The 23106-nt window shown below is 40.0% G+C and overlaps 1 protein-coding gene across 1 annotated transcript; it reads right to left on the bottom strand.

The window, feature by feature from the left end:
* Positions 1–2415: 2415 nt before the first annotated feature.
* lmod1b (leiomodin 1b (smooth muscle)) lies at positions 2416–19471 on the bottom strand. The gene is made up of 3 exons (XM_061889206.1): positions 18486–19471; positions 2613–4193; positions 2416–2548 (listed from the first exon to the last, which is right to left on the bottom strand). The coding sequence occupies exons 1-3, from the start codon at positions 18657–18659 to the stop codon at positions 2522–2524; spliced, it is 1782 nt and encodes a 593-aa protein (XP_061745190.1). The 5' UTR covers positions 18660–19471; the 3' UTR covers positions 2416–2521.
* Between the last annotated feature and the right edge of the window lie 3635 nt (positions 19472–23106).

Genomic DNA, 23106 nt, shown 5'->3' with positions numbered 1-23106 from the left:
AAACCTCGAAAAAAAAGTTGAAGATCATCGTCTCTGGAGACAGGACACTAAACTGATAAGACGCAAAGATAAGAGATTACTTGAAAGCATCACGCCAGCTAGTTTTGTTCTGTACAAAAAAAAATTGCATTGGACACCTGTTGTACTTCCTGATAATAATAATACAAAAATGTACTGTGTAATTAAGTGGTGCGTTCCAAACCAACTTTGCCTGAGATTTGTTGATAAATGGACAAGAGACGGACATTTAAAGCTAAATAATTTTCTGTTCATGTGGGGAAATATTGTGTGTTGTATTCCCCGACACTAAAACACTTGCATCAGGCGCTCCCGCGTTCACAAGCCAACATACATGTTACGTGCACGTTACATACATGTTACGTGCATGTTACATACATGTTACGTGCATGTTACATAGATGCAACATGTTACATACATGCGACATACACGTCGAGTTACATATATGTTACGCACACGTTATGTATACTGGACATAAATGTTACAGACGTTTCCTATGTTACATATTTGTTACATACATGTTATGTACATGCTCCATACATGTCACATACATATACATGGCATGTAGGTAAGGTGTATGTAATATGTTACATTCATGTTACATACTCCTTATGTATGTTACATACATGTTATATATATATATATATATATTACATACTGTCCATGTTAGGTATATCTAACATAAATGTTACATACACCTCACATACATATATGTTACATACATGATATACATTATACATGTTATGTATATGCAACATATGTCACATAGGTGGCAGATATGTTACATACATTTTATGTACATGCAACTTATGTTACATACATGCTAGATATGTTACATATGTGTTATGTATATGTAACAAGTGGTACACATTACATATTAAACACATGTTACATACACGTGTTACATGTTGTGTATGTTTCATACAGGTTATGTATACGCAACATATACGTTACATACATGTTACGTACATGCTACATGTTACATACCTGCTACATGTTACATCCATGCTACATACAAGCTACATACATGTCGAGTTACATATACGTTACGTACACGTTATGTATACTGGACATAAATGTTACACAAATATTTCGTATGTTACATATTTGTTACATACATGTTATGTACATCCTCCATATATGTCACATACATATACATGACATGTAGGTAATGTGTATGTAACATGTTACATAAATGCTATAGCTATATATATATATATATATATATATATATATATATATATATATATATATATATATATATATATACACACATATATATATTATATATACATATATATATACATATATATATATATATATATATATATATACATATATATATACATATATATATATATATATATATATATATATATATATATATATATATATATATACATATATACATATATATATATATATATATATATATATATATATACATATATATATATACACATATATATATATACACACATATACATACACACACATTCACACGTTACATACTGTGCTTGTTAGGTATATGTAACATAAATGTCACATACACATCACATACATATATGTTACATACATGATATACAATATATATGTTATGTATATGCAACATATGTCACATACATGGCAGATATGTTACATACATTTCATGTATATGCAACTTATGTTACATACATGCTAGATATATGTTACATATGTGTTATGTTTATGTAACATACATGTTACATATTACATAATATTGAACACATGTTACATACACATCGCACACATGTTATGGATGTTACATACAGGTTATGTATATGTATAACATATACATATGTTATGTATAACATGTACATTACTAACACGTTACGTACATGTAATGTGTATGCAACATGAATGTTGCATACAGGCTGGATTTGTTACATGTTGTACATGTTACATATATGTAAAAATGTTACGTGTTACATGCTATATGTATATAATCGTTACATAGATGTAACATGTTAATTACACATCACATACATGCTATCTATGTGCAACATGTATGTTACATATGTGATAGATACATGTTACGTATATGTAACATGCATGTTACATATATGCTGGATGTTACATATGCCGTACATGTTACATATATGTAAAATGTTACATTTCATGTATGTTACATATATGCTATATGTATATAATTGTTACATAGATGTAACATATGTTACATACATGTTACGTTACACATCACATACATTTTATGTATATGGTGGTCTTCATATGTCACCTATTAGTGCAAATAACCAGCAAAGCGTCCAAGAACACCAACAAGCTTTCTGTAGACTACAAGTGGGCGCCACCCTTCTGTCCCTAAAATTCCACCCTGGCAGTGCCCGGTCTGTTCAGGGTCCATTTTGGTCCAGTGTTTGTAAAAAAAAAAAAAACGGCAGCCATGTCCTCCATCCTTTGTTCTTTGGCTGCGTCCTGGAGGGACGGTGTAACTCCTGCTTCCTTTTCCAGATCCCGCCAGGAAAACTTACTGGAGCCACTTGGGGACCGGCACCTGCGTTGGACCACATGGAACAGATTGAGACCTTGGAATCTGTCACGGGGTTCGGCGGACTTACCTTCTTGAGCTGCATGACGTTGCTCCCCCTGATGGAGGCTAGCAGTTGGTCCCTCGAGTTCTTGCAAGCACCTCGGCCCTTCCCGTCCAGGCTCCTCCGCGACACCGGAGTCAGGGAGTTCCTCAAGGAGTCTACTTCCAGCATGGGAGGCGGTGGGGGCGGGAGACCTCCCCCGGGGGGCGGCGGGGGTGGCGGTGGCGCCCCAACACTCCTCTTGGGCGTCAGCTTGGGCGAGGGCATTGGTGAAACCATAGGGGACGGTTTAGGAGACGCCTTGGGGGAGCTTCTCAGAGATCCTACAGCGCCCACCTTGGGTACCTCCAGCGGTCCCTTCTTGTCACCGTTGCTGGTCTGCGCCTGCTTCTGCTCCTGCAAGCGCTTCTGCCGCTGCCGGTCCATATTGCGGCTGAGGATGTTGGTGGTGGTCATCCTGGGCCCGGCCAGCTCGAAGTGGTAGCCCAGCTTGAGCAAGGTGGTGTTGTCCTTCAGGATCTTGATCATCTCCATCTCCGTCTTTCCGCCGCAGATGTGGCGCTGGTTCTGGAAGCGCAGCTCGGTCAGGGTGGCGTTGTGCTGCAGCGCCTGGATGAGCGCCAGGATGCCCTTGCCGGTGAGATGGTTGGAGTCTAGGTTGAGGCTGGTGACGGTGGCGTTGTGGCGCAGCGTGCCGGCGAAGGCGTAGGCCACGTGGTCGTCGGCGCGGCAGTTGGCCAGCGCCACCTTCTTGACGTGGGTGTTGCCCCGCAGAGCGTCGGCAAACTCCATGAGCGTCTTGGTCTTGATGACCTCGGAGTTGTTGACGTTGAGCTCCACGAGAGACGGGTCGTCGTGTCGGAGCTGCTGCATCAACTCGTCGAACATGCTCGAGTCTTCGTCCTCGTCCTCCTGCTCGTTGGTTTTGGCATTTTGGCCGACACAGTTGGCGAGTTTCTCCCCGGTTTTGACTTGAACATTATCCGTCTTTTTCTCGGTCATGTGCTCGCTGTGGTTGTGCAGTTCTTCTGCATCGGTTCCAGCTTTCTCCTCCTTCTGGGAAACTTGTCGCTCCAACTTACGAGTGATCATCCTTTCTTCGGCTTTCTTCTCTTGGTTCTCCTGGGCTTTGCTCTGCTTCTCCAACATCCTAGAAACTAAACCCTGCGTCCTAAAGCTCTCAGACCGCCGCTCTCTGTCCTTACCGACGTCCTTCTCGCTCTTCTCTCGAAGCCTGGAGATAATGTCCTTGGTCTTGCTGTCGTCCCTCTTCCTGCAGTCCTTTTCCCTGCTGGTGTCCTCCTTCTTCTCCTGTAACTTGGAGACCACGTCCCTCGTTCTGCTGCCGGTGCTCTCGCGGTTTTCCCTCCTGTCCCTCGTCCTGCTGTCCTCACATTTGTCCTTCGGGTCACTCTCTGCGCTCTCCTGCTTCATGAATCTTTCCGAGAGACGACCTCGCTCCTGTTTCAAGATTTCCGGACCTACAGCGTTCGTGTCTCTGGCGTCCATGTCTGCTGGTCTTCGGACTTTCCCATCTTGGTTGCCCTCCTGGCTCAGGCCCATCTTCCTCAGGTGATCTTGCTTCCGACATTCCTTCTTTGGCTCCAGCTTTGAAAGGGTGACAAATATACGCATCTTTAATCCAAAGTGAAAACAGAAACCAGAACCAAGCCCCTTTCACACAGCCTGTTGACTTTTCTAGCTTTAAAAGAGGTATCAGAGCTGTAATACCTACGTAAGATTGTTTGGGTATTTTTAACACACATTTTGTCAAAAGGTTTGCAGAAACCAGAACCAAGCCCCTTTCACACAACCTGTTATTTTTCTGGATTTTCATGCTGAACAGGAAGTCCATTTGACCTTTCCAGCTTTAAAAGAGGTATCAGAGCTGTAACATAGGCATGACAATACCTACGTAAGATTTTTTAATTTGTTTTTACACACATTTTTGTCAAAGGTTTGCAGAAACCAGAACCAAGCCCCTTTCACACAGCCTAAAATGTTCTAGATTTTCATACCGAACAGCAAGTCCACTTGACTTTTCCAGCTTTAGAAGAGGTATCAGAGCTGTAACATAGGTGTGACAATATCTACGGAAGATTGCTTGTTTTTTTACACACATTTTTGTCAAAGGTTGGCAAAAACCAGAACCAAACCCCTTTCACACAACCTAATATTTTTATAGATTTTAATGCTAAACGGCAAGTCCACTTGACTTTTCCAGCTTTAGAAGAGGTATCAGAGCTGTAACATAGGTGTGACAATACCTACGTAAGATTGTTTGTTTTTTTATACACATTTCTGTCAAAGGCTGGCAGAAACCAGAACCAAGCCCCTTTCACACAGACAGTTATTTTTCTGGATTTTCATACTGAACAGCAAATCCACTTGACTTTTACAGCTTTAGAAGAGGTATCAGAGCTGTAACATAGGTGTAACAATACCTACGTAAGATTGTTTGTGTTTTTACACACATTTTCGTCAAAGGTTGGCAGAAACCAGAACCAAGCCCCTTTCACACAGTCTGTTATTTTTCTAGATTTTCATACTGAACAGCAAGTCCACTTGACTTTTCCAGCTTTAGAAGAGGTATCAGAGCTGTAACATGGGTGTGACAATACCTACGTGAGATTGTTTGTTTTTTTACACATTTTTGTCAAAGGTTGGCAGAAACCAGAAACAAGCCCCTTTCACACAGCCTGTTGACTTTTCTAGCTTTCAATCAATCAATCAATCAATGTTTATTTATATAGCCCCAAATCACAAATGTCTCAAAGGACTGCACAAATCATTACGACTACAACATCCTCGGAAGAACCCACAAAAGGGCAAGGAAAACTCACACCCAGTGGGCAGGGAGAATTCACATTCAGTGGGACGCCAGTGACAATGCTGACTATGAGAAACCTTGGAGAGGACCTCAGATGTGGGCAACCCCCCCCCCCTCTAGGGGACCGAAAGCAATGGATGTCGAGCGGGTCTAACATGATACTGTGAAAGTTCAATCCATAGTGGCTCAAAGACAGCAGTGAGAGTCCCGTCCACAGGAAACCATCTCAAGCGGATCAGCAGCGTAGAGATGTCCCCAACCGATACAGGCGAGCGGTCCATCCTGGGTCCCGACGAGCGGTCCATCCTGGGTCTCGACTCTGGACAGTCAGTACTTCATCCATGGTCATCGGACCGGACCCCCTCCACAAGGGAGGGGGGGACATAGGAGAAAGAAAAGAAGCGGCAGATCAACTGGTCTAAAAAGGAGGTCTATTTAAAGGCTAGAGTATACAGATGAGTTTTAAGATGAGACTTAAATGCTTCTACTGAGGTAGCATCTCGAACTGTTACCGGGAGGGCATTCCAGAGTACTGGAGCCCGAACGGAAAACGCTCTATAGCCCGCAGACTTTTTTTGAGCTCTAGGAATCACTAATAAGCCGGAGTCTTTTGAACGCAGATTTCTTGCCGGGACATACGGTACAATACAATCGGCAAGATAGGCTGGAGCTAGGCCGTGTAGTATTTTATACGTAAGTAGTAAAACCTTAAAGTCACATCTTAAGTGCACAGGAAGCCAGTGCAGGTGAGCCAGTACAGGCGTAATATGATCAAACTTTCTTGTTCTTGTCAAAAGTCTAGCAGCCGCATTTTGTACCAACTGTAATCTTTTAATGCTAGACATGGGGAGACCCGAAAATAATACGTTACAGTAATCGAGACGAGACGTAACAAACGCATGGATAATGATCTCGGCGTCTTTAGTGGACAAAATGGAGCGAATTTTAGCGATATTACGGAGATGAAAGAAGGCCGTTTTAGTAACGCTTTTAATGTGTGACTCAAAGGAGAGAGTTGGGTCGAAGATAATACCCAGATTTTTTACAGAGTCACCTTGTTTTATTATTTGGTTGTCAAATGTTAAAGTTGTATTATTAAATAGAGGTCGGTGTCTAGCAGGACCGATAATCAGCATTTCCGTTTTTTTGGCATTAAGTTGCAAAAAGTTAGCGGACATCCATTGTTTAATTTCATTAAGACACGCTTCCAACTGACTACAGTCCGGCATGTTGGTCAGCTTTAGGGGCATGTAAAGTTGGGTGTCATCAGCATAACAGTGAAAGCTAATACCGTATTTGCGTATGACGTCACCTAGCGGCAGCATGTAGATGCTGAAGAGTACAGGGCCAAGGACCGAACCCTGGGGAACTCCACACGTTACCTTAACATAGTCCGAGGTCACACTGTTATAGGAGACGCACTGCATCCTATCAGTAAGATAAGAGTTAAACCATGACAGGGCTGAGTCTGACATACCAATTCGTATTTTGATACGCTCTAATAAAATATTATGATCGACGGTATCGAAAGCAGCGCTAAGATCGAGGAGCAGCAACATAGATGACGCATCAGAGTCATTAAAAGAGGTATCAGAGCTGTAATACCTACGTAAGATTGTTTGGTTTTTTTTTAACACACATTTTTGTCAACATTTTTTCAGAAACCAGAACCAAGCCCCTTTCACACAACCTGTTATTTTTCTGGATTTTCATGCTGAACAGCAAATCCACTTGACTTTTCCAGCTTTAGAAGAGGTATCAGAGCTGTAACATAGGTGTAACAATACCTACGTAAGATTGTTTGTGTTTTTACACACATTTTCGTCAAAGGTTGGCAAAAACCAGAACCAAGCCCCTTTCACACAGCCTAATATTTTTTTAGATTTTCAAACTGAACGGCAAGTCCACTTGACTTTTCCAGCTTTACAAGAGGTGTCAGAGCTGTAACATAGGTGTGACAATACCTACGTAAGAGTGTTTGTTTTTTTACACACATTTCTGTCTAAGGCTGGCAGAAACCAGAACCAAGCCCCTTTCACACAGACAGTTATTTTTCTGGATTTTCATACTGAACAGCAAATCCACTTGACTTTTCCAGCTTTAGAAGAGGTACCAGAGCTGTAACATAGGTGTGACAATACCTACGTAAGATTGTTTGTTTTTTTACACACATTTCTGTCAAAGGCTGGCAGAAACCAGAACCAAGCCCCTTTCACACAACCTGTTATTTGTCTGGATTTTCATACTGAACAGCAAGTCCATTTGACCTTTCCAGCTTTAGAAGAGGTATCAGAGCTGTAACATAGGTGTGACAATACCTACGTAAGATTGTTTTTTTTTTACACACATATTTGTCAAAGGTTGGCAGAAACCAGAACCAAGCCCCTTTCACACAGCCTGTTATTTTTCTGGATGTTCATACTGAACAGCAAGTCTACTTGACTTTTACAGCTTTAGAAGAGGTATCAGAGCTGTAACATAGGTGTGACAATACCTACGTAAGATTGTTTTTTTTTACACACATTTTTGTCAAAGTTGGCAGACACCAGAACCAAGCCCCTTTCACACAGCCTAATATTTTTCTAAATTTTCATACTGAACAGCAAGTCCACTTGACTTTTCCAGCTTTAGAAGAGGTACCAGAGCTGTAACGATGCGTGAAAATACCTACGTAAGATTGTTTGTTTGTTTTTTTATACACATTTTGTCAAAGGTTGGCAGAAACCAGAACCAAGCCCCTTTCACACAGCCTAAAATTTTCTAGATTTTCATACTGAACAGCAAGTCCACTTGACTTTTCCAGCTTTAGAAGAGGTATCAGAGCTGTAACATAGGTGTGACAATACCTACGTAAGATTGTTTGTTTTTTTACACACATTTTTGTCAAAGGTTGGCAGAAACCAGAACCAAACCCCTTTCACACAGCCTAATATTTTTATAGATTTTAATACTGATCAGCAAGTCCACTTGACTTTTCCAGTTTTAGAAGAGGTATCAGAGGTATGACAATACCTACATAAGATTGTTTTTGTTTTTTCAACACACATTTTCGTGTAAATTTGGGAAAAGCGGGAATTTTTTGGAAAATGTGAAAAGACTTGAATGTTCTGAATGAGTTGAAATGGTTGGTGTTGGCATTTTTCAAATCAGTTGAGAAATGTTGAAGTAGGAACATTTTTAATTGAGAAATGGTATTAAGGAATTCCTGGGATTTCGGGAAAACTGGGAATTTGTTTTGTTCAAAAAATTTATTTGGTTTTTGTCCCGTTTAAAAGGAATTTTTGGACGGTGGAACAGTTGAGGTGTGTTGAAAAATGTGGAAGGAGTAGTCGCCAGAAAATAGGGTAAAAATGTTTTTGGGGAAAAAAAAACGGAAATTCTGGGAATTTGTGGAAGTTTTCTGAACTTGGAAAAAATATAGTTTGAATGTCCAGGATGAGTCGAATATGTTGAAAGTAGAATGGTTTGAATATGTTGAAAAATGTGGAAGTGGTGGAAGTCTGAAAAATGGCCATTTAATTTTGAATGGGAAAAATGTCCCGGAAAACCTGAAATTTTGGGGAATTTTTGGAATTTGTGAAGGGAAAGCCTGTGGTTCCCAATAAAGCTGAACAGTTTGAATCGAATGAAAAATGTGGTAATTGTGGAACTCTGAAAAATGTCCCATTCATTTTAATGAGGATTTAATGGAAATTTGGGAATTTAGGTAAAACCAGGATTTTTGGGGAAAATGTTAAAAGACTTGAATGTTCTTAATGAGTTGAAATGGTTGTTGTTGGTATTTTTCAAATCAGTCGAGAGATGTTGAAGTAGTAACATTTTTAACTGAGAAAGGGTATTAATTGAATTCCTGGAAAACTGGGAATTTTTCCAGTTTGTTTTTCGTCCTGAGTAAGAGGAACGTTTGGATGGTTGAAGTGGGTTGAAAAATGTGGAAAAGGAGTAGTTACCAGAAAAAAAATGTCAAAAAAAGGTTTGAAAAAACCCCCCTTAATTTTGGGAATTCCTGGAATTTTTTTTAACTTTAAAAACTGATAGTTTGAATGTCCAGGATTAATGGAATACGTTGAAGGTGGACTGGTTAGAATATGTTGAAAAATGATGAAGTGGTGGAAGTTTGAAAAATGGCCAATTATTTTTGAATGGGAAAAATGTCCCGGAAAACCTGAAATTCGGGGAAATTTGGGAATTTTTGGAATTCGTCAAGGGAAAGCCCGCCATTCTTGAAAAAGCTGAACAGTTTGAAGTTGGAACAGTTTGAATCGGATGAAAAATGTGGTAATTGTGGAACTTTGAAAAATGGCCCATTCATTTCAATGGGAATTTCGGCAAAGCCAGGAATTTTGGGGAAAATATTAAAAGACTTGAATGTTCTGAATGAGTGAAATGGTTGTTGTTGGTATTTTTTAAATTGGTCGAAAAATGTTGAAGTAGAAACATTTTAATTGAGAAATGGTATTAAGGAATTCCTGGAATTTCGGGAAAACTGGGAATTTTTCCAGTTCGAAAAACAACTTTTTTTTTGTTTTTTGTCCTGATTAAGAGTAAGGTTTAACGGTGGAACGGTTGAAAAATGTGGAAGGAGTAGTCGCCAGAAAAAAAGGGTAAAAAAAAAAAAGGTTTGAAAATAAACGGAAATTCTGGGAATTCTTGGGATTTTTTTTAACTTGAAAAAATGTTAGTTTGAATGTCCCGGATGAGTGGAATATGTTGAAGGTGGAATGATTGGAATAGGTTGAAAAATGTGGAAGTTTGAAAAATGGCCAATTAATTCTGAATGGGAAAAATGTCCCGGAAAACCTAAAATTCTGGGAAATTTGGGAATTTTTGGAATTTCTCAAGGGAAAGCCCACGATTCCTGAAAAAGCTGAACAGTTTGAAGTTGGAATCGGATGAAAAATGTGGTAATTGTCAAACTTTGAAAACTGTCCCTTTCATTTCAATGGAAATTTCACGGAAATTTGGGAATTTCCATAAAACCAGGAATTTTGGGAAAACGGAAATTCTGGGAATTCCTGGAATTTTTTTGAACTCGGAAAAATTATAGTTTGAATGTCCAGGACGAAGGCAATATGTTGAAAACGGAATGCTTGGAACTGGTTGACAAATGTGGAAATGGTGGAAGTTAATGGCCAATTCATTTTGAATGGCCAAAATGTACCGGAAAAACCTGGAATTCTGGGGAAATCTGTTTCAAGTTGGAACGGTTTGAATCGAGTGAAAAATGTGGAAGGGCGAGCGCGCCAAAATCTGGAGAAGAAGAAGACGTTGAAGAAGTAGAATAATAAATAGATGAATTTTGGTGTAAAAAACCATACGTGTGAATGCTTCGGAGCGTTCATACAATGATATTTTTTACAGTCACGGTGGTGATTTATGAGGTGCGGAATAGTAAATTTTTCCTAGGGAGGGATAGCAGAAAATCACTGAACAAAAAGGTAACAGTGACTGTGGAGAGACAAAGCAGACGGGCCGAAGGCGGGGCGGGACACGCTTTGGCCCGGCTCAAGATGGCGGCCAGGAGGCAGAGTATGCAGCGGAACAAGAGGCGGGGTGTGCCTAGAGCGCCGCCGCCACAATCAAGATCAGGTGCGTGACACACACACACAACGGTTCTCAATCTGCCTATCTCCTCACAGCGTTTAAGAGAGAAGGGGGAAGGAGCGAGAGAGAGAGTTGGAATGTCCGCAGGAGAGCAGAAGCAACAAGACAACAAGAATGATCGAAGAATGAGCCCCAGGGGAAGACGACATCACCGGCCGCCGAAAAGCCAGCGAAGGAGGAGGCGCTGAAATGCGACCCGATCGACGCAGATGAGTTATTTGAAAAAATAAAAGAGTTAAACCTGCTCGACGCGATGTCCTTCCTATATGGTCCATGCAACCCACACGGGGACGGCTGGAGTCGTTCACAGTGACATTAAATATTCATTTATCCATCATGTATTTCAGTTTTTTTTCTCGAAAAACGTTTTATTATTTATTGCTATCTGTGATTGATGAACTGGATGTACATTATTTCTCATGTGGAAAATTGCATCGGTTTTCGTTCCGTTCTAAAAGTTATCCCTATCCAATATTGACATCAGAAATCGGTCCGATAACAGCAGAAAAACTATTATGGGATGATATCAGCATGTATCTAAACTACCCCAGTCGAAGCACCGATACAAGCACATTTACAGTAACTCGACAGCATCTAAATGTCCACCATTAAGCACACAAGTCTGATTTTATCATGTATTTTAGTGCTATAAGCTATTAGGACCTAGCAGCTACACAGCACCTAAGCACACAATAGCACACAAGCTAGACATACGTAATAAGTGTCCTTAATTGAACAATATTGCAGTCTAAAACAGCACATAAACAAGTATGAAATATTTATTGTTATCTTCAAGGCAGACGATTATCAGAATGTATTCAGTAAAAAAATAAAATAAAATAAAAAGTGTCCGGATCATTGAATCCCCACCAGGTGTCGCCAACAGCAAAATATTAATTCAATTTAATAAATAATCCGGTTGTTAAACAGGCTAGATTTTTCATACCTACCGTTGTTTTTTTTTGTTGAGAAATTTCACTTGAACAATCCTTTTTTTTTAACATTACTAAATGATAAAAATTTGTTCTATGATTTGTGCTGATATATCGGTTAAATATTGTTATCGGTATAATACCTTTTTTTTTTTTTTTTTTTACAGTGAGGAAAAGCGCGACTAAAATAAAACTTTGAAAAAATATATAACTTTTTCCTGAAAAAAGTTCATGTTGTGTTATTTATACACTGTGTGAGTCAAACTGTGTTTGCAGGGCCCTAGGCTTTGTGTGGCCCCAAATAAATGTTGTGGCCCCAATTTGTTTTTTGTTATTACTTATTCATTATTATTATTATCATTATTATTAGTAGTAGTAGTATTAAATGCATGAATTATCAGGAATTATTCGACATCCCACCCCGGACCTAACATCATCACCCCACATAAGCTTTCATGCACTAAACCAGGGGTGTCCAAAGTGCAGCCAGGGGCCCATTAGTGGGCCACAGGTCATTTTTTAACGGCCCCACGGCACATTGTAAAAATACTATTAAAAACAAAACAAAACAAAACATAAAAAGTGTTATAAAAGAGCTAAGACGTGAAAAGTAACAATAAAATGTTGCAATGTTGACTCTAATAACACAGAGCTGCCATGGAGGCTGTTTCTTTCCTTAAAAAATAATAATGAATCAAAATCAATGAAATGATGAATTATTGACCTATTCAAGGCTCCAATAACGTCACATTAAATATTCCACTTTGAGATATTTTTGGGGGAAAATGTTGCATATTTTGTGTTTGCCATGTAAAAAAGTAAGCTGTTTTTTTAAAAAATTGTTTTAAAAAGGGCCTAAAACAAACAAAAAACATAAACAACAATAAAACTTGTAATCTGAAGTTGGTCAAGAGGTTATTGTGTTAAAAGTAAACAGTTAATAAAATGTATAATTTATTTTTTAACACTTCAATGAGCAGGACACTTTTGGATCCCCCAAAAATTGTTGTGTAATATTTTTTTTAAGTGTCATTGCTATAAAAAAAATAATGAATTAAAATCAATGTTGTTATGAGTTGACATTTTTAAGGCTCAAATTATTATATAAGCTCAATTATTCCACTTGGGTGAAAATATTACATATTTTGTGTTTTTTTTCCCATAAAAAAAACAGGGGTTTTCTTTGACAAAAAGAGTGAAGTGAAGTGAATTATATTTATATAGCGCTTTTCTCTAGTGACTCAAAGCGCTTTACATAGTGAAACCCAATATCTAAGTTACATTTAAACCAGTGTGGGTGCCACTGGGAGCAGGTGGGTAAAGTGTCTTGCCCAAGGACACAACGGCAGTGACTAGGATGGCGGAAGTGGGAATCGAACCTGCAACCCTCAAGTTGCTGGCACAGCCACTCTACCAACCGAGCATACAACTTAAATCTTAAAAATGTTTTATTGACTGATAGACCTAATGTTGATCTAGAGATTTAAACCTTGAATAATAATAAAAATAATAATACTGAATAATGACACATTTTTTATATTTTTGGGACCAAAACCCTTTAGGGCCCCTAGGATCAAGCCTGAGTGGAGGCCTAAATGTATATTTTTGTACATATATTGTATTGGTTTTTAAAATAAAAAATAACAAAATGGCCCCCGCTTGCTTTGATTTTTCAGTGTGCGGCCCTCAGTGGAAAAAGTTTGGACACCCTTGCACTAAACAAACTATTTGGTTAAAACTGGATTTTTACAATCATGTTATATTTTTATTATATTATATTTTGTATGGAAAAATCTTTCAGTTTTATTTCTGATTACCTGATTCATGTAGAATTATTGGCAATATTACTATATTATTACATTATTTTTAAAATTATTACTGCATCTACTGGGGGTTTAGCCTCCCCTGCCTTTAAAAAAACGAGTGATGCCTCTGTTTTGAACTTTATTGAAGGGTCCTTGAACGCACCACATGCTTATAAGATGGACAAGTGAAACAACATAACCTCGTCCTCTGCCGGGACGAATAGATTTATCATATTTTCACCTTTTTGTGCATACATGTACAGTAACATCTGTGTAAAATAAGAAAGTGGGATCTCCTGTGTGAAAAGGGCTATGGCGTCTAAAAGCTGGCTTTTTTTTCCATGTCTCAGTTCTGTATAACAGCCACAGAGGGGGAAAGCAATGTCGAACCTGGCAATGTTTGGCTTCTGAGGTAATATGAGGGTGAAAGAGAGGCTGTACAGTTCTGTGTGATAGATGCAGGACTTACTGATGTAACTATTTCGCAAATATTTGTGTGAAAGTCTATAAAATAATTTGCTTTTCATGGTCTGTGTGAACATAAACAACACGCAAAAGGGGTTCCAGCAATTTTCCACCGATGGAAATGATATAAGAGCCCTAAAAAAAGAGCGCGGCAATGTTCTGGGTTCTGTGTGAAAGGCACAATGCCAGACCCTCTGTTACAGCTCTAAGGTGCCTATAGTCTTAACATTTCTGTATACAAGCGACGGTAGTCTCTAAAAATGGGCTTTATGCATACCCGTTTGCCGTGGTGTTTTTTCTGTAAAAACGGCAACGACATGTTATTTTAAAGATAAACGTGCTTAAAACTATGTGGCCAAAATTTCAGCCCGCTTATATTTAAATGGTTTGTCAGAGATTGCTAAAAAAAAATTGCGGGAAATATTTTTTGAGAGGTGGTTGTTCGGGCTTTGCCAATATTTGATTCTATCAATGTAAAAATATCGAAACTATTTCATCCCGGCAAGCCTGTTTCGCAGGTTTCCCTGCTCTTAAGGGGATCCCCTGAAGAACAGGAAAACCTATGAAACCGGCTTGTCGGGATGAGATTGCTTTGCCTGTTTCGCAGGTTTCTCTGCTCCTCAGGGGATCCCCTGAAGAACAGGAAAACCTATGAAACCGGCTTGTCGGGATGAGATTGCTTCGCCTGTTTCGCAGGTTTCTCTGCTCCTCAGGGGATCCCTGAAGAACAGGATAACCTATGAAACCGGCTTGTCGGGGTGAAATAGCTTCGCCTGTTTCCCTGCTCTTCAGGGGATCCCCTAAAGAACAGGAAAACCTATGAAACAGGCTTGTAGAGAGGAAATAGCCTCTGTTTTTTCTGACCTAACGTATATTCCGCACTGTATAACGGATACACCACAGAAACCTCGACCACACACATATTTGGAATGGGGACCAGGTTTTTTATCATGACTTGTGGGGACCACCCTTTCTACAGGTTGTAGAGGCATAAAAAAAAAGAGGTAAAATGGTCACAGCCCAGTTAGTTCGCACATGTCTTTAAATCTCTAGATTGATGAAGTAATGTGCTGATCATTCTTACTGGGGACCCTGGGGAAAAAAAGAGTTAATATGGTTCATGGGGACCAAAATTGAAATAATTTTGCAGAATTCACACACATTTGTACGTGACTACTGGGGACCATTAAAAAAAAAAAGAAGTTGTAACTAAATATGACATGATCCTCAGAGTACAACACTACAGCTGTCCTCTAATAGGAATGTTCACCACTTAAATGTTAAAGCAAATCCTGCATCGTATATATTACGGAAAACTGCTATTTAGCAGTAACAAAGTTGTCTGTAACTCCAACTACTATGTATAGAAGGATGGAAAATTCTGAATGTGAATCATACTTTAAGGTAATAATGTTTTATAATCGTGCTGGATGAAAATGTCATCCTAAGGAACACTAAACCAGATGTTTTTGGAAAAAAATATTAGTTTTAACGAAGGATGGATACCATACAGCAAGGGTCCCCAAACTTTTTCACCTGGGGGCCGCATTGGGTTACAAAAAATTTGGCGAGGGGCCAGGCTATATATATATATTTATATATATATACAAACAAACCCTGTTTCCATATGAGTTGGGAAATTGTGTTAGAGGTAAATAAAAACAGAATACAATGATTTGCAAATCCTTTTCAACTCATATTCAATTGAATGCACTACAAAGACAAGATATTTGATGTTCAAACTCAAACTATATATTTTTTTTGCAAATAATAATTAACTTAGAATTTAATGGCTGCAACAGGTGCCAAAGTAGTTGGGAAAGGGCATGTTCACCACTGTGTTACATCACCTTTTCTTTTAACAACACTCAATAAACGTTTGGGAACTGAGGAAACTAATTGTTGAAGCTTTGAAAGTGGAATTATTTCCCATTCTTGTTTTATGTCGAGCTTCAGTCGTTTAACAGTCGGGGGTCTCCGTTGTCGTATTTTACGCTTTATAATGCGCCACACATTTTCGATGGCTGACAGGTCTGGACTGTAGGCGATCCAGGAAAGTACCCGCACTCTTTTTTTACAAAGCCACGCTGTTGTAACACGTGCTGAATGTGGCTTGGCATTGTCTTGCTGAAATAAGCAGGGGCGTCCATGAAAAAGACGGCACTTAGATGGCAGCATATGTTGTTCCAAAACCTGTATGTACCTTTCAGTATTAATGGTGCCTTCACAGATGTGTAAGTTACCCATGCCTTGGGCACTAATGCACCCCCATACCATCACAGATGCTGGCTTTTAAACTTTGCGTCGATAACAGTCTGGATGGTTTGCTTCCCCTTTGGGGATGACGCAATGTCGAATATTTCCAAAAACTATTTGAAATGTGGACTCGTCAGACCACAGAACACTTTTCCACTTTGCATCAGTCCATCCTAGATGATTTAGGGCCCAGAGAAGCCGGCGGCATTTCTGGATGTTGTTTCGCTTTGCATAGTAGAGCTTTAACTTGCACCTATAGATGTAGCGACAAACTGTATTTAGTGACAGTGGTTTTATGAAGTGTTCCTGAGACCATGTGGTGATATCCTTTAGAGATTGATGTCGGTTTTTGATACAGTGCCGTCTGTGGGATAGAAGGTCACGGTCATTCAATGTTGCGGCTTACGTGGAGTGATTTCTCCAGATTCTCTGAACATTTTGATGATATTATGGACAGTAGATGTTGAAATCCCTAAATTTCTTGAAATTGCGCTTTGAGAAACGTTGTTCCTAAACTGTTTGACTATTTGCTCACACAGTTGTGGACAAAGGGGTGTACCTCACCCCATCCTTTTCTTGTGAAAGACTGAGCATTTTTTGGGAAGCTGTTTTTACACCCAATCATGGCACCCACCTGTTCCCAATTAGCCTGTACACCTGTGGGATGTTCCAAATAAGTCTTTGATGAGCATTCCTCAACTTTATCAGTACTTATTGGCACCTTTCCCAACTTCTTTGTCACGTGTTGCTGGCATCAAATTCTAAAGTTAATGACTACTTGCAAAAAAACAAATGTTTATCAGTTTGAACATCAAATATGTTGTCTTTGTAGCATATTCAACTGAATATGGGTTGAAAATGATTTCCAAATCATTGTATTCCATTTATATTTACATCTAACACAATTTCAAAACTTATATGGAAATTTTTGTACATCTGAAGTAAACAAGCTACGTCGACGCCTTACTTACAAAAATCACATTGCGAAAAAAGATGCGCAACTGCCAAAAAAGGAGAGGACCTAAAGGGGCGCCTTGAGGAACGCCCGAGTTATGTGAACCATCCTTTTTGCAGGATCTCTGTGTGAAAGGGGCCGAGTGAAGCGCAGCTCCCTGTCCATCTGCCAAGTGCGGACGCACACACATTCCCGAGAAGACACAACATCGTGTGTGTGTGTGTGTATGTGTGTGTGTGTGTTTATAGTCGGACGAGAAGCCATCTTTTTTTTTTTTTTACGGCTCAGCAGGACTAAGTGTTTGATTTGTGAGGCCGCGGCTGCAGACCTTAAAAGGCAAACCGGCGTAGGAGCGATCAAGCGAGGAATTCCGGGGATTAAGGAGCGCGGAAAAGCGCAAGAAATAAAAGTCGCGGCCGTGGCGGCTTTTTAAAAGCCAGGGGGTGAAGAATGTAGAAATGGTCAAGGGAGGACGCCTCAGAGGACCAAACAATGTTTTTCCTGGCACGGAAGATCACCCAAAGGAGCGTTTAGGAGCTGATGGATCCAGCTGGTCTCTTGCTTCAATATACCCCCCCCCCCCCCCCCCTACACCCCCAACACACAAACATAACTGTTGCCACAAAAATTGGACATTTGGACGGTCAAATGGACCCCAGCGTCCACTACAGTGGACATTTTATGAAGCAAAAGACAAACATATTGTTTTAAAAAACTACCACAGAGGATGCGTGGGACGGTGGAAGAGTGGCCGTGTGCAACCCGAGGGTCCCTGGTTCAATCCCCACCTAGTCACGTCCGTTGTGTCCTGAGCAAGACACTTCACCCTTGCTCCTGATGGGTGCTGGGTAGCGCCTTGCATGGCAGCTCCCTCCATCAGTGTGTGAATGTGTGTGTGAATGGGTAAATGTGGAAGTAGTGTCAAAGCGCTTTGAGTACAACCCATTTATCATTTATTTATGCGATTATAACTACAAAAACTGCACTTTAAGTACTGATTGTTCTGGACCCCCTGCTTTAAAAAGGTCTACAAGGGAAGAAATGTTGTCCTACCGCCAAAGTCTCCTCTTGAGGTCGCTCCGGGTTGAGGTCAGGCACCTTCATCATGTCCTTCTCCAGCTCCTCCATCTCCTCCGGGGACAAGGTGGACAGCAGGCTGTCCAGGTCCGGGTCCTCGCTGACCTGGCGGCCCATCCTGGTCAGGCCTCGCACCTTGCGCCGGGACATGACAAGGACACTCGCACGGACGGAGCTGGACTTGGAAGTAATCCGATAAAAAAAAAAAAAAAAAAAGTTCCAGAGGAAAGGGAGGAGCGAGGGGACTCACATTCTGGGCCCGTGACGGGAGTGCAAGAAGCGTCTCGCGTCTCGCCGGCGTAGAGGCTGGGACATTCTTGGCAATCCTGGGGAAAGAGCACAGGTCCATGTTTGGGTGAAGACACGCTCCTTTAAAGGGAATGGGAAGGGCTCCACTCTTCTTATGAGACTATTTGATCACTTTTACACTTGACTCTTTTTTTTCCTTCCGCCTAAGAAAAAGAACATCAATATTTATGTTTCAGTCCAAACAACATTTTTCCCTCATCGTTTCAGGAATATTGCCTCACGTTCAACTTCTCTTAAACCTTACACTACCAAAATGTAATTTTTAATTCTTTCCCATACTCTATTATTATTGTCAGACTTGCCACTGACTGTTTGTGTTTTAGTTTTTCCTCTGTGTGTGTTTAGTATTTCCTGTTAGCGCTCTTATTTTGTCCGTTTCCCCTCAGCTGCGGCTGATTGGCACCTGGCCACACCTGGTGTCAATCAGCCCGCTCCTATTTGTACCTGCGGCCGTGCCAGAAACCTGAGGGTTGCAGGTTCGCTTCCCACCTGATGACATCCAAAAAAATCGCTGCCGTTGTGTCCTTGGGCAGGACACTTCACCCTTTGCACACTGATGAATGAATGATTGGTGGTGGTCGGAGGGCCCGTAGGCGCAAACTGGCAGCCACGCTTCCGTCAGTCTACCCCAGGGCAGCTGTGGCTACTAATGTAGCTTACCACCACCAGGTGTGAATGAATGATGGGTTCCCACTTCTCTGTGAGCGCTTTGAGTATCTAACAACAGAAAAGCGCGATATAAATCTAATCCATTATTATTATTATTATTATTATTATTGTCCTCCAGTCAAGGCTGGATTATTATCTTGTCGTGTCTTATTTTTGCAGTGTAGCGGTAAGCTATATCCGTTAGATGTTTGTAGCTTACTGTTTTTTGTTCCCCGCTTCCAGTTTGTTTTGTACTACACGTTACGACTTCTGTTTTCCTGCTCGCTACCCGCTAGCTTCCACGCTAGACCCTTTTTGTTTTTGCTAGCTTCCATGTTAAGCTCCTTTTATTTTCTAGCTCCCAATCTACCTCCCCTAGTTTGCGCGGTTTTGGTTGTACCCCTTTGGTTTGTTCTTGTTTTAGTATTTTTATTCCTGTCAGCACTCTTATTTTGTCTGTTTCCCCTCAGCTGCGGCTGATTGGCACCTGGCCACACCTGGTGTCAATCAGCCCGCTCCTATTTGTACCTGCTTTTGTCCTCCAGTCAAGGCTGGATTATTGTCTTGTCGATGTCGATCCTGTCGTGTCTTATATTTGCAGCGTAGCGGTAAGCTATATCCGTTAGATGTTTGTAGCTTACTGTTTTTTGTTCCCTGCTTCCAGTTTGTTTTGTACTACACGTTACGACTTCTGTTTTCCTGCTCGCTACCCGCTAGCTTCCACGCTAGACCCTTTTTGTTTTTGCTAGTTTCCATGTTAAGCTCCTTTTATTTTCCAGCTCCCATGCTAGCTCCCCTAGTTTGTTATCCGCCTCGTGCGCGCTTTTGGTTGTACCCCTTTGGTTTGTTCTTGTTTTAGTATTTTTATTAAATCATGTTTTCTCACCCCATGCCTGCCTCCATCTCTGCATCTTGGGGTTCGTCAACAACTCACTCTGACAATTATAATAACTTTCTTTTTTTCCTTCATCATATTATTTTGTTTTGTAAAATCCCACCTCTGCCATTTTTGACTTGTAAAATGGTGCTTTTTGTATCCTCTACTACAGTGGTTCTCAAATGGGGGTACGCGTACCCCTGGGGGTACTTGAAGGTATGCCAAAGGGTACGTGAGATTTTTTGAAAATATTCTAAAAAATAGCAACAATTCAAAAAACCTTTATAAATATATTTATTGAATAATACTTCAACAAAATATGAATGTAAGTTCATAAACTGTGAAAAGAAATGCAACAATGCAATATTCAGTGTTGACAGCTATATTTTTTGTTAAAGATTTATTTTTTTGTGAAGAAATGTTTAGAATTAAATTCATGAATCCAGATGGATTTCTATTACAATCCCCAAAGAGGGCACTTTAAGTTGATGATTACTTCCATGTGTAGACATTTTTATTTATAATTGAATCACTTGTTTATTTTTCAACAAGTTTTTAGTTATTTTTATATCTTTTTTTTCCCAAATAGTTCAAGAAAGACCACTACAAATGAGCAATATTTTGCACTGTTATACAATTTAATAAATCAGAAACTGAGGATATAGTGCTGTATTTTACTTCTTTGTCCCTTTTTTTTCAACCAAAAATGCTTTGCTCTGATTAGGGGGTACTTGAATTTAAAAAAAAATTCACAGGGGGTACATCACTGAAAAGAGGTTGAGAATCACTGCTTTACTATATGTGTATATATCGCACCATTTTTTTTTTACTATATATTTGTTTACAATAGCACAAAAGTACAAAACCAGTGAAGTTGGCACGTTGTGTAAATCATAAATAAAAACAGAATACAATGATTTGCAAATCCTTTTCAACCTATATTCATTAGAATAGATTGCAAAAACAAGATATTTAACGTTCGCACCGGAAAACTTCATTTTTTGCAAATATTAGCTTGTTTTGGAACTTAATGCCTGCAATATATTTCAAAAAAGCTGGCACAGGTGGCAAAAAAGACTGAGATAGTTGAGTAATGCTCATCAAACACTTATTTGGAACATTGCACAGGTGAACAGGCTGATTGGGAACAGGTGTGTGCCATGATTGGGTGTAAAAGCAGCTTCCGTGAAATGCATTCACAAACAAGGATGGGGGCCAGGGTCACCAATTTTTGAACAAATGCGTAAATTGTTTAAGAATAACATTTCTCAACCATGTTAAAGAAAACAACACACTTTGTGACTTCAATAATAAATATGGCAGCGCCATGTTAGCATTTTTTTTCCATAACTTGAGTTGATTTATTTTGGAAAACCTTGTTACATTGTTTAATGCAGTTTTTCAACCACTGTGCCGCGGCACACTAGTGTACCTTGAGATATTGTATGGCGTGGAGTGGGAAATTATGTAATTTTACCTAATTGGGTTAAAAACTTTTTTTTTTGCAAACCAGTAATTGTCTGTGGTGTCAAGAGCTCGGCAGAGTAACCGTGTAATACTCTTCCATGTCAGTAGGTGGCAGCAAGTAGCTAATTGCTTTGTAGATGGTTTGTCGTGATCACAATATGCCGACGACAGTGGGAGGTAGTGTGCAGGTAAAAAAAGGCATTGAAGCTTTGGGGTGGCTAAGCAATGCCAAACTAAAAGTGAACTGGATGCTGGACGACAGCAAAGACTTACAGCGTGTGGAGCAGATGGCGTCCACAAAGTACATCCGACATGACAATCAACACCAAAATAGGAGCGCAAGACAAAAACTGAAACACTACACACAGGACAACGGCAAAAAAGTCCAAATAAGTCAGGGCGTGATGTGACAGGTGGTGACAGTACACCTACTTTGAGACAAGAACTATACAGGTGCTGTTCATATTATTAGAATATCATGAAAAAGTTGATTTATTTCAGTAATTATATTCAGAACGAGAAACTTATAAATTGTATCAATTCATTACACACATAGTGATATATTTGAAATGTTTATTTTTTGAAATTTTGATGATTATTAGTACTGACATTTACTGAAAATCCCAAATTCAGTATCTCAGAAAATTAGACTATTAGTTACGACTAGTACCAAAAAATATATTTTAGAAATGTGGGCCAACTGAAAAGTATGAACATGGAGAGTTTCAGCATAGTTGCAGCTCCTTTTGCCTGAATTGCTGCAGCAATACGGCCTGGCATGGAGTCCACCAGTCTGTTGCACCCTCAGGTGTTATGAGAGCCCAGGTTGCTTTAATAGTGGTCTTCAGCTCTTCCGCTTCACAATACCCCATAGGTTTTCTATGGGGTTAAGGTCAGGTGAGTTTGCAGGCCAATCAAGAACAGGGATACCATGGTCCTTAAACCAGGTACTGGTAGATTTGGCACTGTGTGCAGGTGCCAAGTCATGTTGGAAAATGAAATCTTCACCTCCATAAAATTGGTCCGCGGCAGGCAGCATAAAGTGTTCTAAAACTTCCTGGTAGACTGCTGCATTGACCCTAGACCTCAGGAAACACAGTGGACCAACACCAGCAGATGACATGGCACCCCAGACCATTACCGATTGTGGAAATTTGACACTGGACTTCAGGCAACGTGGATTCTGTGCCTCTCCTGTCTTCCTCCAGACTCTGGGACCTTGATTTCCAAAGGAGATACAAAATTTACTTTCATCTGAAAACATAACTTTGGACCACTCAGCAGCAGTCCAGTCCT

The sequence above is a fragment of the Nerophis ophidion genome, linkage group LG02, assembly GCF_033978795.1.
Source record: "Nerophis ophidion isolate RoL-2023_Sa linkage group LG02, RoL_Noph_v1.0, whole genome shotgun sequence".
Taxonomy (NCBI): domain Eukaryota; kingdom Metazoa; phylum Chordata; class Actinopteri; order Syngnathiformes; family Syngnathidae; genus Nerophis; species Nerophis ophidion.
This window is presented reverse-complemented; position numbering and strand designations above follow the sequence as displayed.

Excerpts from the sequence above, each read along its gene's own strand:
- lmod1b (XM_061889206.1), bottom strand. The coding sequence starts at position 18,659 with ATGTCCCGGCGCAAGGTGCGAGGCCTGACCAGGATGGGCCGCCAGGTC. Across the intron at positions 4,194-18,485 it reads CTCAAGAGGAGACTTTGGCG|CTGGAGCCAAAGAAGGAATG; the intron begins GTAGGACAACAT and ends ACCCTTTCAAAG. Across the intron at positions 2,549-2,612 it reads ACGTCATGCAGCTCAAGAAG|GTGCCGGTCCCCAAGTGGCT; the intron begins GTAAGTCCGCCG and ends GGTCCAACGCAG.